This window comes from Euprymna scolopes, chromosome 45 (assembly GCF_053919585.1).
Source record: "Euprymna scolopes isolate OS-2025 chromosome 45, ASM5391958v1, whole genome shotgun sequence".
NCBI classification, from domain to species: domain Eukaryota; kingdom Metazoa; phylum Mollusca; class Cephalopoda; order Sepiida; family Sepiolidae; genus Euprymna; species Euprymna scolopes.
The window spans coordinates 64,315,086-64,335,549 of record NC_136526.1 but is presented as its reverse complement, the minus strand read 5'-3'; the positions used below and the strand labels follow the sequence as shown (position 1 = coordinate 64,335,549).

At 36.1% G+C, this 20,464-nt stretch overlaps 1 protein-coding gene across 2 annotated transcripts in view; it reads left to right on the top strand.

The window, feature by feature from the left end:
* LOC145269850 (uncharacterized) overlaps positions 1-20,464 on the top strand; it is a 509,018-nt gene that overhangs the window by 370,053 nt on the left and 118,501 nt on the right. Inside the window, exon 1 of one of the 2 annotated variants that reach the window (XM_080125578.1) lies at positions 7,818-8,274. The exons of the other annotated variant lie outside the window; for it this stretch is intronic. Coding sequence (XP_079981704.1) covers positions 8,176-8,274 — 99 coding nt within the window. The 5' untranslated portion in view covers positions 7,818-8,175. Of the gene's footprint in view, positions 1-7,817; positions 8,275-20,464 lie in introns of those variants that run through there. 2 annotated transcript variants of the gene reach the window in all.

Genomic DNA, 20,464 nt, shown 5'->3' with positions numbered 1-20,464 from the left:
ATTCCTCTTTAAAAATTCTTATTTTTTATCTATAAGAAAGAAAGACCATTTTTAGGATCGGATTATTTTAATTCTTGATAATTATCGGATGAATTTCTGTACAATACTAAGAACACTGCCAGACATTTAAATTAGCTTTGTGTGAAATTTGAAAAAGATAGGCTCAGCCGTTTCGGAACCTATAAGGAAGAACCCCCCCCACACACACACAAAGTGACTTTTATATAAGAAAGATCATATATGTTTGAGAGTTGTGAGGGGAGTGCTTGCGTTAGTCGATGTACAACAGTTGAGGTAGCAGGGTCAGTTGGTTAAGAAAAACATTAAAAAAAAAAGTGATAAAAATGGAATTGCAAAAAAGAGGGATAAATAAATACCTGTCCAGAGATAGGTTAGTTTGGAAGTCAATTTTTAAAAGCCGTCCAATACATGTCAGCATGTAAAACGAATGTTAAACCAAATATGATGGTGATAAGTATGAATTTGTTCATCAGTATGAGTGAAATATCAACATGGACTGCACTCTCAAGCCTTGGTAAGGTAATTGTTTCAGTAGGAAAACTCTGCTTACCCCAGCACTGCTTCTGATTGTCATGAATTTTTTGTCTCTATTACTGGACTTGGTGAATGTTGGTTCATAAAAAGTGTGAATGGTGATTTTTTTTTGCCACCCTTGTTTTATTATAAGCAGCTCACCATGCAGACCCCCCTGCCCCAGGGAAGAGGGGGCAGCCATTGTGGATTGATAATTCGTATTACCTGTGGCGCAGTGAATAGAGTACTTGATAGAATTCAGTTGTACATAATATGCTTCTGGAGATTGAAGGTTCAATCCTCAGTCATGGCTGACAGAGCAAGAGCACGCTACACTTGTGGATTAAAAAAAATTTTTTTTTTTTTAATTTTTTGTTTTGTTTTTTTACATAGGCATCGCCACTTATCAAGGCCCGGAGACCACTCGAGGATAAGCGTTAAAGAGTGTACAGTAGTCAATTGGATAATATAATAGTCGGTAGAAATGCAAATTTGGTAAATTTGTTAACTTGAGTGGAATGGCTCATCAAGAACTTGTTTACATTGGACTTGAAGACAACCATATTATAGTCAGCTGGAAAGCAGGCAAACGGAAGACAATTCCACAAGCATGCAGTTCTAAGAAAGAAGCTTTGCTCATGGAATCTACATTTAGGTTTAGGGACAGATAAAGAGTGGGGAAAATTTTTGTTAGTGTTTTCAGCTAGACGAGTGTTTTTTGTGAAAGTTTGGCGAGGGGGGGGCATAGATTGGAGCTCAGACGAGCACTTGCCATGAAAATAATGATAAAGCAGAGACAGGCTTGCAACGTCTTTTCTGTGAGAAAGAGGCTGCAGGGAAAAGAAAAGGACATCTCCTACGAGGCTACGAAGTCTATTTTGAACTCTGTCAAGGCAGGATAAGTCCTTTCTAGCAGCTCCTGCCCAGATGTTCCATTCGATTCAAAAATCCATACAGATTTGCCAAGTTAGATAGACTCCCGGGTTTGAACAGAAAAATTCCGTAGGTTCGACAAGATCCACCTGAATAAGGTCGGGAGTTACATTGACTGGAACGTGAATATGACATTCAAGATGCGGGTTTATAAACAAGTGTCGATGGTGACTGAGACACAACTGCCTCATTATAAACTAATTATCATGCAGGTACTCTCTCAGAGGGTATCCATTGTCTTTTAACTGAAGGAAGCCAACAAAGTGTGCTTTTTTGTGTGTGTTTTTCTGTGCCAATTACATTTTCCAACATCCTGTAACAATTTCAGATCCATTTCCTTGATTCAAGTCTGGCTGTCACCATCACGTCAAATTATTTCGTCCTAAAAAAGAAAACTGAAACCAAGTGAAAACTTTTCGGTTTTTGAGTTTTTTGCGATGAAAATTGATAATTCGTATTATTTCCATAAGAACTTGTGGCGCAATGGATAAAGTCCTTGTTAAAATTCAATTGTAAGTAAAACTCTTCCGTACTTTAAAGGTTCAATCCTCAGTGTTGGCAACGCTCAAATTAATTACTTCAGACTTCTACCTAATCATGGCTGACAGAACAAGAGCATGCTACCCCCATAGATTAAATAAAGGGTTCCATTTGAATTCCGTGCAGATTCTCAGCAGAAAGATTCCAGAGTCCGACAAAATACATCTGAAAAAAGGTCAGAGGTTAGATTGAATGAAACCTGAAAATAACTTTCGAATAATCCAAATATCTTTATGGAATCGAAGGTGATTTCTGGTTAGAATTAGTTGGATATTTGGCAGTTGACTCGAGGAAGAAAGGCACACACACACAAATCAATTCCATGTAAGAAATTGGAATGCATAATTTGACCAGAAATATCAGTCAACGGATTAGAACCATAGACAATGGGAAATATTAAACATTCCAGGGTGAAAGAATATTTATATAAATCAACACAACAGAAAGCGAGCATCATTCGGTCACAGAGCGAGGACAAGCTGCCAAATATCCACACCATCCCATGCACCTTCATCGATGTCAAACAGCTGCCATAATTGTAAAATCCAAAATTATTATTGTCAGTGTGAACTAAACAAAAGTATTTTATAGATCAGCTGTGTTGTGTTTTATTCGCTGTCAGTGTGTATATATTGTAGATCAGTGACAAAAGTAGATTTAGAAATTAGTACTTCTCTGCCGTAATGTTTTCGCTTGCATTAAAAAAAAACTAATGGATGAGACTTAATCACAGATCACCAAACGTTCAGTATGACCTTTTCTGGCTTTAGGAAATGTTGTGGAGCTTCGTCGGTATCTTACCACTCAGCTGAGCATCACTGGTTGTTGTAAAGAACCCACTTTTTTATCGCAAGTCACAACCTGGTCTCGAAACGGGTCGTTCTTGTTGTATAAAAGAAGGGAAGATGACACTTCATCACGGCATTTCTTTTGGTCACCGTTCAATTCGTGAGGCACCAATTTATCAAATTTTTTTGTCTTTCTAATCTCTAAATTGGTTTGAAATCGTCTTATGAGTTATGTCAAATTCAAAAGCAAGTTCTCCAACAGTTGTGCACGACTTGGCTTCGACTAAGGCTTCTAATTAATCGTTGTCAACATCCGATCGCTGACCACTACACTCATCTTCAAGAGTCTCATCGCCACCACGAAATTTCTTGAACTACCATTGTGCTGTGCACTTAGTAGTGTTTCCTTGGCTAAACGCTTCATTGATATTGTGATCTGTTTCAGCATCTTTTTGGCCTAGCTTGAATTTAAGTAAGAAAATTGTGCAAATTAGCTTTTTTTTTCCATCTTGTATTCAACGTTCTGAAAAGAAAACATAATTGTTTTAAAACGATTGTAATTTAAACGATTAGATAGAAAAACGCTCTTTAAAATGATATATAAAGTAAAGTTATTATCGCAAAAACTTGTTTGAAAATAAAATCATTTGAAATCAAAATTAAAAATTCTGCAAGAACTTTCTTGTCAACCTAATATTTTTACCTAAACTGCAATTTTTTTTTTTTAATTTATATTGCACACACATCATAAGGCCTTGCTCATTAGGTAAAAAACTAAGTCAAACTTTAGATTAGAAAAAAATATTTTTAACATCTAGATTTTACTTATATTTGGTAATTGTCCGATGTATTGTATTACTGATGTTACCAAATTTGTTACTTTAAAAAAAAATCTTCACAACTTTTTTTTTTTTTTTTTAAATAAAAAATACCGTTGCATCGAGCGTCCTAAATTGAGATGTAAAAATGAACGAATCTCTTAGTAAAAGAGTTATCTCCCTCTGCATAGTGACCGATTGTAAAACTGCGTCAAATCGTCTGCCAGTAATAAATTCCATTAGAAATCCAATCAATAAAACTTGATACAAAAATAGCTGCCTATCTTCCCCCTTCACAAAAAAATATTTAGGGTTAAAAAATAACCAAAAAAAAAAAAAAAAAAAAAAAAATCAACGGTTTTGGGTCAAATTTTCCGGTATCCCTGATAACATTGTAAGGCGGACTTAACACTTTGCGGTCAATCAGTACAACTTATTAAGGTGTCGCACGCCGCTGTGATGTAAAAATTTATAAGAACGAAAAGAAATTGTAATAATTCAAACCGAAATTTTTTAAAACAAGTGAAGCATGCATGGTCCCCCGTGAGTGCCCAGTGGACGAGGCATGAAAAAAAATTACTAGTTGCAGCATGCCCCTCCCCCTATTTAGCCCCAAAAGTCCCCAGGGGACGTCAACTCCTGGTGAAAATGAACAAACGGTGCAGTTTTAGGCTTTAACATATGTAAATTTGAGTTCTGTATCATGCAAAAAAGAAATGACTAAGTCCATCATTTGCTCCTCCCTACCATTTAGCCCCAAAAGTTCCCAAGGCCTTAACATATTTCAGTTTGAGTCCAGCGCCATGCAAAACTGCTAAATGTACTGTGTTTGAGTACAATTCTCAACCTATATACTCAGCGAATTTTTTATCTACAGACTTGAATTTTGGTATATAAGGTATTCAGACATGTGGAGAACTTTTTTTTAATCAGCTTTCATTCAAAAAACGGGCGGCTAAAGGGGTCCAAATAAAAAATTTGGTATATGGGGGGGGGGGGATCATCAGATTTTTATCTGTTTGTCAAATGTTCCACGAATGCGCATGTGTGAATCGTTTACATGACAGATTACTTTTGTTAAGAATAATAAGTAGGTCTGAAAACACTTTTAAGATCGTGGCAATCTGGCCTAATGGTTATCGTACTTGACTCACTGTTTTTAGGTTTTGGTTTCGATCTTAGCTCGAGTATTTTTTTTTTTTTTTTTTTTTTTTTTTTTACTTACAAGAAGTGAACTGTTTTACAAAAGGAAGTAGAAAAACAAAAAACATCAATGTTAGGTGCATTTCGTCTTGGGAAGCCAATATCTTCAAACAGCCTGATCAGGTAGCAACGGTTGTGGGTGAATAGTCTATGTTCTAAAGAATGCTGACAATATTGTAGGATATAGTTCAGCAGATAATTTCTGTTAGTGTTATCTATGTTTGCTTTTATATATATATATATATATATATATATACTAGCAGGCCGCAAGGCATTGCCCGGTCGTAAAATACGCTTAAATATGATAGTAATGATTTATAAAAGTTTTTTTTTAAAAAATGACTTGTGCGCCTTGTTTTTCGTGTTATCTAATGCGGAATGCAGTTATTTTGGAAATAGTCATGTTGCTTTCAGTTATTTTGTAGAAGGTTTTTAGTCTTCAAGATTTTTGTATCTGCAATCGCGAGTTTGTAGTGTTTGGTTTTGCATTGGATTTTATCGTTTTTGTTCCTTGCCCTGCAGAACATGAATGAGTTTTGCAATGGGAGAGGGAAAAGGGATACAGTATTAATGTTTGGTAGATTTTAAGTTAGGAAACCAGTCAGAAAGAGGGGGGGGATAGAAAGTGGAAATGGGAGGGGGTTGTTTTTGTTTTCGGTTCTGCAGAACATACGTTTTGCAAAAGGAAGTCAAAAAAAAAAAAAACAAAAGCCATCAATGTTAGGTGCATTTCGTCTCAGGAAGCCAATATCTTCAGACAGCCTGATCAGGTAGCAACGGTTGTGGGTGAATAGTCTATGTTCTAAAGAATGCTGACAATATTGTAGGATATACTTCAGCAGATAATTTCTGTTAGTGTTAACTATGTTTGCTTTTATATAATATATATATATATACTAGCAGGTCGCCAGGCATTGCCCAGTCGTAAAATACGCTTAAATATATAGTAATGATTTATAAAAGTTTAAAAAAAAAAAAAAAAAAAAAAAATGACTTGTGCGCCACCACCGAGAATCGAAACCAAAACGTTTAGCTTACGATTTACTTTTTCCTTTGATGTTAATGCCTGAGCCATGAAGACATATTTGCTACAAGGTTAAAAATGAAAACATGAACCAATAGCTATTACGTTACGCATGCATATTCGTAATGACGTCGTTCGATCTTCACCTGACAAATTTCATTTTTTTTTTTAATGTTCACACTTTTGCACCGATTTTTCCCGACTAAAACCCAAATATAAAGTTTTGCATGGGTTCGAATACCCTATATTTTAAGTTTGTAGACCAAAAACTGACAGGAGTTTGGTAGGCAAAGTTTTTGGAAACAAATATATATACGCATTCATAAATATATATATATACACAGAAAGAGGGGTTTACTATAACCTTTTTTACGCAAATATTATGCAAGTATAAATCATGTAGAATATCTGAATGACTATAATTACACGGAAAAGTTAATTGAAAACCAAAAAAAGTTGTATTTTTAAACTTGTGCACAAATTAAAAAAAAAAATGAAATTTTTGGAATATGAAATAATTGATGCGTAATACTTTTTTTTTTTTTTTTTACATAGGCATCACCACATTATCAAGGCCACTCAAGGATAAGGGTTAAAGAGTGTACAGTAGAAATTGGACAATATAATAATCATTAGTAATGAAAATTTGTTAAATTTGATAACTTATATGGAACGGCTCATCAAGAACTTATTTACGTTAGACCTGAACACAACCATATTGTAGTCAGCCGGAAAGCAGGAAAACGGAAGACAATTCCACAGGCGTGCAGTTCTAAGAAAGAAGCTCTGTTCATGGAATTTACGTTTAGGTTTAGGCACAGATAAAGAGTGGGGGGAATTATTGATAGTGTTTACAGCTAGACGAGTGTTTCTTGTGACAGTTTGGCGAGGGGGGACCATAGATTGAAGCTCAGTCGAACACTTTCCATGAAAATAACGATACATCAGAGACAAACTCGCAACATCTCTTCTGTGAGATAGAGGTTGCAAGGAAGAGAAAAGGACATCTCCTACGAGGCTACGAAGTCTATTTTGAACTCTATCAAGGCAGGACAAGTCCTTATTGCTAAACTTTAAAAAAAAGAAAATAGTATTTAAACTTTAACAAAGGGATTTCACTCCCTTTTTTATCCATTTCCTAAGAATTCTACTCTATGCCCCCCCCCCCGGCTTGACTTTCACGAAAAACACTCGTCTAACTGAAACCACTATCAATAATTTCCCCCAACTCTTTATCTGTGCCAAAAACCTAAACGTAGATTCCATGAGCAAAGTTTCTTTCTTCTGCACGCATGCAGAACTGTGTTCCGTTTCCCTACTCTCTAGCTGACTACAATATGGTTTTCTTCAAGTCCAACGTAAACAAATTCTTGATGAGCCGTTCCCCTTAAGTAATCCAATTTATCAAATTTCCACTATTAACGATTACTACGACATTTTTCCATTGACTAACGTACACTCATTAACCCCGTATCCTCCGGGCCTTGATAAATGGTGTCTCCTTTGTAAAAAAAAAAACACAAAAAAATTAAAACTAAATACAGCCCACATTACGACCACTTAAGCCTAGTTCCAAAATTCATAATGATCGGTTTATTAGTTTAGAATCTTGTGCATAAACCATTGTTCACTTTATATAAAAATGTTGATTTTTCTCTTATATTTTTCCCGCCTTAGATGAGCAATTATGTTTTGAGTTTTTTTTTTTTTTTTTTTTTTTTTTTTGCTATTGTTTTAATGAAGCCATCTTCAATTTTGGCACTCCTCCCCTTCTCCTGATCCCTCATTCACAAACGTCTACATCCACTCAAACTCCCTCTCTTTCTTTTTCATCTCCTTGACGCAAGCACAGACTGTACTCTCCTCTTGCTGACACCCACGACCTTCCTCTCTCTCTTTCTATCTCATTGTTTCTCTCTTCCTCCCACTCTGTTTTATTCTCTCTATAACCAACCACCTCCCCCCTCCTCTCCTACTTTATAAAAATCAATTCGTGGTTCGATCTCTCCATCGTTTCTTTTATTACATTTTTTTTGTCTGTCGATCCATTCAGATGGACTAGTTTTCGACTGTCGTGACATTGGCGTACGTAAAACAAAATAAGATACTGAAACAATTTATATAAAAAAACAAAAATAAAAAAGCGTGGGTGGGTGGAGTGGGGTCGAAATTGTCCTCCTTGACCCTTCATGATAATTTAAAAAAAATATAAATAAAACGGACTTTACTATTTTTATTATTATTATTTTACATCTAACGAGTGCGTCGTAGATGCTGGCTTCTTTCTCGTTTTTCTACGCGTCGTCGAAGATCAGCTGGGCAGGCCCGAACCGTCATGTCCCTGCGCAGCTGTCCAGGTTCCTACACCTGCCTTTGGCCACTGGATTACGAGCCGGAGAATTACCCCTTGCGACGTCGACCATCCGAAGAGGAGGTATGCACCCAACAACCCCTCTTAACACTGTAACCTAGTACGACTTGTGTTTTGATTGATGTCCTATAAATTGTGGAGTTTTCGTTTTTCTTTTCTTTCTTTCTTTTGGTGTCATTCATTTTTTTCTTAATTATTTTTAATTCTCCTTTTCCTCGTTTTTTCTTATTTAGAATTCAACCTAATTAAAAAAAAAAAAGAAAGAAAACTATAGGAAAATTATTTTATGATGTACGTACCCGTCACGTAACGGAAATGTCACGTTCTAAAAATCACATAAATTGATCGAGCAGTTTTATTTTTATAAGAAAAATCATTTTTAAACGATTTAAAGCGATTAATGTGAAATTGGTAGCATTACAAGACTTATCTCGCAAGTTCGATTTACTGTGGATTTATCTGGCCTTGTCATTATTTCCAAAGTAGCGTCGCGACACAGTCCCTTTTTGCTTACTAATAAAATTTGATTTTCTTTATAAAATTAAAACTACTCGATCAATTTACGTGATTTTTGGAATATATTTCCGTTCTGTGACGGGTACGTACATTATAAAGATTTTTATGCGTTTTCTCTTAATTTGGCTGAATTCTAAATAAAACCATCTTTTCTGCTCTTCAGAGCGTCATCTGATTTTTTTTTTCTTTATCATTTTTTCTTTCTCGTCTTTTTCCTTTTTCTTTTTTCTTAATTTTCAATATTTTTTATACCCTCTTCGTCCTCTTTTTCTTTCTTTCTTTCTTTCTTTTAGCGGGTTCAAATTCTTCTGGGTTTTTTTTCTTCATCTTTTAAAATTCTCCGCCTTTTCATTCCTTTCTTTTCCCTTCAAAATTGTTTCTTTTGATGGCCAACGGATTTTTTTCCTTTTTCATACATTTTCTTTTTTTCTTTTTCTCCCTCTTTTCTTTTCATTGTCTCTCTCTTTTTTTTAATTTTTATTTTTTACCTTTTTGCTGAAGACGAAGGATAACGTCTATATATATATATATATATATATATATATATATATATATATATATATATATATATATATATATATATATATATATATATATATATATATATTGTGCGTGGATTGGTGGTCTTTTAAACCAACGCATTTCAGGTGAAACATTATTACGTACTTACGTGTTACGTCGAAATTATAACTTCCAAAAATGATTCGGTAGAAACCGTACTGGATGTATTAAAAAAAAAATCATTCACAATTACGTTCTGAAATGTGTTGGTTTAAAAATGTCGAACCCTTAATGTAAGTCAAGGGAGATAAGTCAGTTTGTCATACTGAATTAGTCACACAACTCTTCCCCATTAAAACATGCGAATTTCGACAAATCCTATTTTTACTTGCAATTATTTTTCGGTTCTTATTCAGCTTGGCACTTGTGGCAGCGATTAAAAGTAAAGAAAATACAGAAAACTGTATGATGTACGTACTCGTTACAGAACGAAGATGTCATATTCCAAAAATCACGTAATTTGATTTTCTTTTTCAAACAAATCAATTTTTACAACAAAACGAGTCGTAGTGTTTTCGTCAGCCATGATGAACTCCGATAAAATAAATAAGAGGTAGACAACTCAAATCGAAGTGTCGAGGTCAAAAATTGGCCGTATGTTAAATACAGTTTAGTAGTAAAATCGATAAAAATCGTAAATTTTGATTCTTAGTTTTAAATAAAACTACTTGATCGATTTACGTGATTTTGGGAATATGAATCTTCGTTCTGTAACAAGTACATTCATCATAGAGACTTTTCTATGTATTTTTTTTTTTTTTACTTTTAGTTGCCGCCACTAGTGCCAATATGAACAAGCACCTATTTTTCTACTAGATCGTTTTTTGTAATTTTTGGAATTTATACTAATTTCGACATGACACGTAAATTACGTAATGTTTTCACTTGAAATGCGTTGATCTAAAAGTCTACACAAGCACCTGAGGTGTTCTTTTTCTCTTTCTTTTTTTAATTTATTCTTTTGCGTTATAAATTTTGCGTAATGTCTGCGATTGAGCCGATATTACACACACGCAAGTACGCGTGATGAAAATTGTGTGTGTGTGTGTGTAGTTTAGTATTTTGTTCTTTTGTACAATAGAGGCGCGTAAGAATTATTTTATTAAAAGACCAAGTCATCACTTTATCAAGGCCAAAAAAAACTCGAGGATAACAATTAGCGAGATGAATGCATAGATTGACAGTTTGGGCGCTTCTACACTATTGGGACAAGAGTTCGGAAATGGTAATCCTGAATTCCACACAAAAACAATGCTATCTACGTATTCCTCGTACTTTTAAGATGATTATATCCAAAAATTACGAAAATCCATAGGGTAGGAAATTATTTATTGGAGAAAATAAAAAAATAGAATTTGATGAAAACGATCGTAAGATACAGGACAGTTCAAAAGGGAGGTAATTTTCCGTTTCGATTTAAACAAGATGGCGGCAATGTTTCACCTGCTACCACGATTAAAGTTGCTTTTTTGGTCCCCCCGACAAAAGGAGGGTGGACCTGTAAATTCACCCTTGTCTGTTTGTCTGTCCGCACTTTTCTCAATAACTACGCCTTGGAATTTTTTTCAATTTTGCACAAACATTAAACATGATATGAGTAAAAAAAAAAAAAAAAAAAGAAACAGAACTGATTTTCTGAGAAAACTCCGGTTGACTCCTTTCGAGTTAAAATGGCTAAAATTGACACTTTTGTGCTTATTAAAAAAAAAATTGATGCCTTGGATTTTTATAAAACTTTCTGAAAAGTTGTAACTGATTTCTATATAATTTTGTTTGTCTATACTTCGCGATTACTCTTGGGTGTACCCCAAGGGCTCTTTTAGGACTAATAAAAACACTCCATTTTTTTTTTTTTTTTTTTCAGACCATTTCACTAAATTTGTCCAAAATTTTCTGTGTATGTCTATTTAGCAGTTTTGCATGGTGCTGAACTCAAATTTAAATATGTTAAGGCCTTGGGGATTTTTGGGGGGTAAATCCCCATTTAGCAAATGATGGACTTAGTCATTTTTTTTTTTTTTTTTTGACATGGTGCAGAACTTAAATGTACATATGTTAAGGCCTAAAACTGCATCATTTGTTCTTTTTCACCAGAAATTGACGTCCCCTGGGGACTTTTGGGGCTTAATGGGGTGGGGATGGGGAGCAAATGCTGAACTTAGTCATTTTTTTATGCCTTGTTAACTGTGCAATCACGGGGCACCATGCATGCTTCACTTGTTTTGTTGTTTTTTTTTTTTTCAATAATTCAATAATATTCAGATAATTTCGACTGCATAATTTGGAAGCTAATGTTGTAACTTATTGGAATTGACAAAAAATCAGTTGAAACCAGTGTTTTTTTAATCTGAAAACTCCATTTATTGACTACAAAATCTCGTCCCAATTCTGTAGAAGCGCCGACAGTTGAATGGTGAATACTATGAGGAGATTGATATCCCCACATTACCACCCACTCCAACTCGCAGCCCATTTAGGAAAACAGCAATTCTTCCCTCTTTTAGAAACGTCGCTCCTGTAATGCTGGAAGATAAAGAAGGAAGGGGGTTACCAGGTTTCGAAGTTTAGGAATACAAACGAACCATAACGTTTTAGATTTTTTTGCCTTTAAACTATGATTCCATGACAACACCCTACCTGATGTACATCAATCTTAGACATATGTCTATCTGAGTCCTTACGGCAAAATGGAAGATAACCAGGCATGTTAAACTGGTTGGAGGAGTTTAAGTTAGTTTCACTTAATGTCAAGATATTCAGGATGTTTGCTAGAAGAAGCGATTCAACATCATCTAAGTTAGTTCTAAGCCCGCGGATATTTGTGAATGCAAGCCTCAACGGAGGAGACAAATTAGTTTTGTGTGAATTTTATGCCTGGTTTGATCGTAATTTTTGATTGAACTGCGTTTTCTTTTCAAAATCTATCTATAAATATAAAAGCGAAAATGGTTTGTATGTATGTTCGCTTTTTCTGTATGTCTACAAAAGGCTTCTTTCAGAAAAGCGGTCGGTCGGTTCACAACTTTTTAAAACTTTATATCACATACAAATCGTAATATCTCACAGTTAACAACGAAGCTCGCCTGTCTATTTAATTTGCTCGATTTCGGGAAGATAAATATTCAATATTTGTCGCTCGCCGCATGTGGCTTAGTCTTTTTCCTATAACATCTTCGGGGGGGGGGAGCGTTCAGCAGTAAATGAAGACTATCCGGCAGTCAAAACCTGACCTCATTTAAAAACGGGCACCTGCTAAATCCAAGTAATTAAATAAATTCAAACGTGTTTCCGTTAGCATCTCGCGGTGGGGCAATCGTTAACATCGCACTTTTTTCTTTTTTTTTTTTTTTCACACTTTAATTTACAACTTTGCCTCAAGGGTTCGGGTTCGGGTTCGATCCTCATACTTACTTTTTTTACCCCCCCCCCCCAAACACCCGGGCAACGCCGGGTACCCCTCGCTAGTATGATATAAATGCGAGTGTACCTTAGGGGTCGATCCTTGGCCCTTTATTCCTGATATTCATAAATGACTTCCCTGATAAAATAATCTCTGAGATGGGTATACTTGCGGATGACAGCGTGCTCTATAACAGGCGCGAGGAGAAAATCAACACATATCTAAAGAAATGGCGGAAACCCTAGAGGGAGACCTGCAGTCTGTAGTGGGATGGCGTCAAAAATGGATGATCACATTCAATGCTGCCAAGACTAAGCTTGTTTCCTTCAATAATTACAAGAAACCTTCTCTACCACCAGTAGCAATTGCTAATGATACATTATCTGAAACTACTTCGTTAAAACTTCTCGGCTTAACGTTCACAGGGAACATGAGTTGGAATAAATACATCGAGAGTATTGCTAAGGCTGCTGCGAAGAAGGTGGGCTCTCTCTACTGTGCTAAAAAGTTACTTACGCCTGAAAGTATCCTGTACCTCTATAAGGCCACCATTCGCCCATGTATGGAGGACTGTTGTCATATTTGGGCTGGCGCATCTGCTACTAGTCTCTCGCTCCTGGACAGGGTTCAAAAGAGAGTTGCCAACCTGATAGGTCTTGAACTGTCATCTAAGCTTCAGCCTCTGTCCCATCGACGAAATGTTGCATTCCTCTGCCTGTTCTACAAGTGCTTTAACGGTGGATGCTCTGACGAACTACAAGCACTTGTACCTCCTTGACGTGACTATCCCCGACAAACCCGACAAGCAGCAAAATCCCACCCCTTCACAGTAGAGATCCCTAGGTGTAAGAAAGCCTTCTACTCTAATAGTTTCTTCCCCAGAACTGCTAGACTTTGGAATTCCCTTCCGGATTCCTGCTTCCCCAACTGTTCTAACATGCAGAAGTTCAAATGTAATATGAACAGGCATCTTGCTGCTCAACTCCCTACATAGTATCCTTGCAATTATGTGCCTGATAGTAGTCCCCTACATCAAAGTGGCAATGTGCCTTGTTTGTGGTGAAAATACAATAAAAAAACAAAAAAAAAAACAATGACAGAATCATTAGAAAATGACCTCCAGACTATAGTGGAATGCGGCCGCAAATGGATGGTAACATTTAATGCTACTAAGACTAAGCTGCTCTCCTTTAACAATTAAAGACACCTCTTCAACCACCAATATCCATGACAAATAAAACCCTACCTAAGAATTCTTCCTTCAAATTCCTCGACTTAACATTCATGGGCAATATGAACTATAAAAATACATTGAGGACATTGCGAAGGCTGCTGCAAAGAAGGTGGGTTCCCTCTACCATGCTAGATGACTTATGCCTGAGAGTATCCTGTACCTCTACAAAGCCACCATTGGCTCATGTAAGGAGTATTGTTGCCACATCTGGGCTTGTGCATCTACCATTAGTCTCTCCCTCTTGGATAAGGTCAAAAAGAGTCCTCCAACCCCTGTCCCATCGCCGCAATCGTCCGTCTCTGAGCCTGTTTTACAAATATTTTAATGGAATGTGCTCTGATGAACTCGTTGCACTTGTGCCCCCTCGATGTACGTCTCAACAAACCCGCTTAGCAACAAAATCACACCCCTTCACTGTTGAGATCCCTAAATACCAGAAAGCTTTCTACTCTAATAGTTTCTTCCCTCGAATAACTAGACTTTGGAATTCCCTTCCTGCCACTTGCTTCCTTGACTGTATGCAGAAGTTTAAATGTAATGTAAACCAACATCTTGTTAATTTTTCCTTTGCATGGTCCCAAATTGTAGCCTCTTACGTCCAAGTGGTGATAGGTTTTGTTTGGGTAAACGTGAATAAAAAAAAAAAAAAACTTAAAGGCAGTCTACAGACTTAGAAATTACTTTCTGATTTTGAAATGTCACGAAAAAGTAATACAAGTCAGACATTTTAATCTATTTTAACAGTTCTTCTTTTTTTTTTTTTTTTTTTTTTTTTTTGCTGCTTACCTATTTTCAAAAAAAAAATACAGAAAATTCTTGAAAAAAAAAAAAATATGATGTATGTACTTGTCACGGAACAAAGATGTCATATTCCAAAACTCACGTAAATTGATTATATCGGTTGTTTTTTTTTTTTTTTGAGAGAAATGTTAAGTTTTGATCCGCCATATTTAATAAAGGCGAGACAACTCAATTCGAACTATCGAGAGCAAAATCAGCCTTGTAATGGTTACAAATTACAATTCAAATCACTAAAAAAAAAAACATTAAAAAAACTGATTTTCTTATATTAAAAAGATATTTGATTAATTTACGTGAATTTTGGAATATGACATCTTGGTTCTGTGACGCGCACGTACATCATAAAGATGTTTCTACAATTTATTTTTGTTAAACATGGTTGATATCGTAACCTTTCGAAATTTGAAAATAATTTGCAAGCCTTTAAACTGACGAACAGAAAGAAATGACAATAAGTTTGAATGAAAGTTTAAAAAGAAAAAGGTCACATATGTTGGTTCATGCATTCTTCTAAAACCCGAAAGAAAGAGATACAGTTCGGCCTTTAAGTCTGGATCAGTGTGTAGTATCTGTTCTGTTCTCTGTCAAAAAAAAAAAACGTCCTTCTAGAACTGAAGTAATCGTTTTTATTTTTGCAGTCCAGTTTTTATTTTGGAGGGGGAGGGGGCTCTCGTGGGGGAAGGGCACATAAGTAGAGCTCCCAAACAAAAGTGATTTTATCATGCGCACCCCTCGTGTCTCAAATTCTCCCTATATTAGAACAAAAAATACGGAAAGATCTGTATGATTGTACATACCTGTGACGGAAAAAATATATTTGGAAAAAATCACATAAATTGATCCAATAAGAAAATCAAATGTTATGAGTAACAGAAGAACGCTGTCTTGCCAGCGATTTAAAAAAAAAAAATCGAGATTAAACGAAGGGAGATAACCTAACAATAATTCAAACTTGTATGATTGATTTTGTAATGCCTACAAATTCCCATTAATCGCCTTAAAAAGTTTTTCTTTATAAAAATAAAACTAGTTCATCAATTTACGTGATTTTTGGAATATGGTATTTTCATTACGGGTATGTACATCATTCACATATTTCTTTTTTATATCTATCTATCTATCTATATATTATATAATGTGTGTGTGTGTGTGTGTGAACGTGTCTGTGTGTGTCTGTCTGTGTACATTTCCCTACACAATAACTGTCAATTTTTAGTCTACAGACTCGAAATTTGATATACAGGGTACTGAGATTTGGGAAAATTGATGTGATCGGTTTTTGGCCAGAAATTTGGCGATTAAGGGGTCACAGCTCAACGATTTGATCTTTGAGAACTCTACCAAACTCCTCCGACAATTTTGAGTCTACGCACTTGAAATTTTAGATATAGGTTCCTTGGACATGGATCTAACTTAATAACTTGATTTGAGCCCAAAACAATAAATTTTAAGGGGTCATAATAGGGGTCAAAGTTTTAAAAAATTGACCTCTGCGATCTCTTCCAAATTACTCAGACAATTTCTGGTCTAAACATTTGAAATTTGACATAAAGGGTATTCAGAGATAGGGCAAGCTTTTTCATCAGTTTGGGTCGAAAATTTTTAGTTACCAATATATAAATGTATGTATGTTTGCATGTCTGCCTTAAACTTCCAATAGAGGCGACGGATTTTACCAAGATCAGTATCGTTTTAAAGTTCGACCTTTCATACGACAAATATCGAAAAATTGGCTAAAAACATTAATATCTTCCCCTTCAACTAGGCACTTTTCTACAGGGGGGGGGTCACTTTTTTCGCCGATATTTTTGAAAGTTATCCTCTCCTTTAGATTGTCTAGCCTTAATTTTGAAAAAATGTCGCTTCCGGTTTGGCGGTGGTCGTAACAGCATAAACGTTAGGTTTTACCCGTTCTTTTCCTCCTTTGCAGTACGGGTTCGAGCCTGCCTTTCTACTATCACTTTTTTTTTTTTTTTTGCTCAATATCCACATCCAAACACCCGGGCAACGCCGGGCTGAAATGCTAGTGTATGTATATATATATATATATATATATATGGAAATACTAGCCAAGAAATGAATAAGCTGCCACAAAACATTTAGTGGTTATTCAGATTGGCACTTCTGGTGACAATTAAAAGTAGAGAAATAAAGTCCGTATGATGTACGTATCAATACCAAAACATCGTCATATTCCAAAAATCACGTAATTTGATTAAGTTTTTTTATTCAAGAAAACCAAATTTTACAACTAAGCCAGTCATAGTGTTTTTTGTTGGGCATGATGAAATCCGATGAAATAAATAAGGGGGAAACAAATGAAGTCGAAGTAAAATATCAGCCTTATGTTCAATACAGTTTAGTAGTAAAATCGATAAAAATCATAAATTTTGCTTTTTCTTCATTCTTAAATAAAACTACTCGATCAATTTATTCTGTAACGAATGCATAGACATTAAAAAAAAAAAAAAAATTTTTTTTTAAATTTTTAATTGCCGCCATTTTAAGTGACAATCTGGAGAAGCACCTAATATTTGACAGTGAAAAGTCATTCTCTCTGCTCTTGCACGCACATACGTGATGTACGCCTCTTCCCAACAAATGCCTATATCCGAGAACAAGATGGATTTCTTTATAAAAGACAAGCTTCTGGGCTTGACCTTTACTCCTGATCTTAAATGGAATACGTACATCAAATCCATTGCCAAGGCCGCTGGCAAAATGGTGGGACCCTTCTATCGATCCAGTAGATATCTCACTGCTGATGCAATTCAATTCTCTATCTATATAAGAGCCAGATACGTCCAAGGATGGAATACTGTTGCCACATATGGGCAGGAGCTGCTAGAAAAGACTTGTCCTGCCTTGATAGGGTTCAAAATAGACTTCGTGGCCTCGTAGGAGATGTCCTTTTCTCTTCGCTGCAGCCTCTATCTCACAGAAGAGATGTTGCGAGTTTGTCTCTGCTTTATCGTTATTTTCATGGAAAGTGTTCAACTGAGCTTCAATATATGGTCCCCCCTCGCCAAACTTTCACAAGAAACACTAGACTAGCTGAAAACATCAATAATTTTCCCCACTCTTTATCTGTGCCTAACCTAAACATAGATTCCATGATCAAAGCTTCTTTCTTAGAACTGCACGCCTGTGGAATTGTCTTCCGTTTTCCTGCCTTCCAGCTGTCTATAATATGGTTGTCTTCAAGTCCAACGTGAACAAGTTTCTGATGAGCCGTTCCACTTAAGTTAACAAATTTACCGAACTTCCATTACTATCGATTACTATATTGTCCTTTTGACTACTCTACACTCTTTAACCCTTATCCTTGAGTGGCCCATCGGCCTTGATAAGTGGTGACGCCTATGTAAAAAAAAAAAAAAAAAAAAAAATACAAAAGTGAGAAAAGAACTTGGGTTCTTTTCTAGAATAGTGCCGCCTACAAGAATTCTTTTTTACTCTTGTATTATGGCATGTTAATGCCGTAGATGAAATCATGGTTCGTGTTCTCCATAGACTTCGGTCCATTGTTGGTCCGATTCCTCTGAAGACATCACATGATTTTAAACTTGACAGAATACATGGGGTTGGTTGCTATTACCTTCCCCAGCACAGTGGCATCTGACTCGCCTGTTTGCACCTATCCGTTGTCCTTAGATCATCCGCATAGCTGCAGTCGAATAACGTAACTCCTAATACCATAGAACCGTTGATCTGTTAGAGATTCATCCTCATCCATCGCCATCCAACATCCTGCTGCCGACGTCATCAGAGTTACCTTCTCCTAGATGCATGTTTTAACTTAGACTAGGGGTGCATACCTCCCAGTGAATTAATGCACCCCCAGATACGAACATGCCTCCAGATACCAATCTTGAAATTTTTTACGACTCTGTACGGTACATACAGCACCTCGCCTTCCCAAATAATCACCCATCTGGTACTGGCCAGGCTCATCGTTGCCTAAATTCGGTGATCTGGCGGGAACCGGTGTGTCAATGTGATTGTGCCATATTTTTACCTCAAACGTGGCACAGTGCCACTTGTAGCTAAGTGACTATTAATTGGGACCATGTCTACAGGCACACTAAATAGGGAGTTGAGCAACAAGATAGCTGTTCACATTACACTTGAACTTCTGCATGTCAGTACAGTGAGGGAAGCCGGAAACAGGGAGGGAATTACAAAGTCTAGCAGTCTGAAGGAAGAAACTATTAGAGTAGACGGTTTTCCAACATTTAGAGACCTCTATAGTGAAAAAGTGGAGTTTTTTTTGTTGTCTGTCAGATTTGTCAGAGGGTATTTATATTGAGGCGACACAAGTGCTATGAGTTCATTGGAGCACATTTCATAAAAATACTTGTAAAACAGACACACAGATGCAACATTCTGATTATTGGTGTTTTTTGTTGTTTTTTTCCCTTATTAAGCTACTAGCGTGGGTGACCGGCGTTGCTCGGGTGTTTGGAGAGAAAAAAAAAGTGATAATAGGCAGGCAGGCTTGAACCCACAACACGAAGGCGGAAAAGAAAACGAAAGAAAACGTGACATTTTACCACTACGCTACAAAGCCACAGGAAGTGAAAAGCATTCAAATTTATCGATGTCAATCAAAAAGTTGACTTGTTAAGTGAATGAGTTCACGCAGGTGCAGAAATGAACGTTGGCTGAAAGCCAGTTCAGCTTTCTGACATTTCATTTATTTGTTTCCCCACAATGTTGGGGAAACCAAGCTCCTCCAAAGAAGGGGAACTCTCAAATGAATAGCAATTGTCTGATATGAAGGGTTTTCCCCACATTGATCAAAGCTAATTGCTTTCAAGACGTCTCGGCACGAAAGCCAAGCTGCTTACTTTGCTCCGATTAGTGTCGCTTTTATACGAAAAACACAAACGCGCGAAAGGACGGAATAGCTTGAATTTTATAAAAGTCAATCAAAATAAATATATAGACGACGTCCGTTTGCAAATTGTAGATATTATAATCTAGGGAGTATATAAAAAGTTGTAAAAAAAATAGTAACCCCCCCCTTGAAAAAAGCCTTTCTTCGACATATAAAAACGTGCGCGTCACTTTTGCCGTTTATATATATATATATATATATATATATATATATATATATATAATGTATATAAAAACGGCAAATAAACCGTTAGCAATAGACAGAGGCTACTTGGCTAATGCATAAAACTTAACATCATGATGGTTAGACAATACAGAACTCTGAAAATGTGACAGTGATGCATGTTAATTTACACAATTCTGAGGCAGCATGTTCAGGACTGCAGAACACAATACAAACGGAGATCGCCGGTATGTCTCTAAGCAAACACCGGTGTGATTATGTAGAGGGTCTAATGTGAATGTATGTTGTCGCACGTTTGGTCTGTTCATCCGCAGCAGAGGGTGATATTTAAGCATTGCTGTAGGGCAAGAACCACAAAATAATCTGTAGGTAAGCATATATACCCATCTTCGTGATATCATAAACAAGATGGGTATATATGCTGATGACACTACACTCTGTAACAAGATGGGTATATATGCTGATGACACTACACTCTATAACAAGATGGGTATATATGCTGATGACACTACACTCTATAACAAGATGGGTATATATGCTGATGACACTACACTCTATAACAAGATGGGTATATATGCTGATGACACTACACTCTATAACAAGATGGGTATATATGCTGATGACACTACACTCTATAACAAGATGGGTATATATGCTG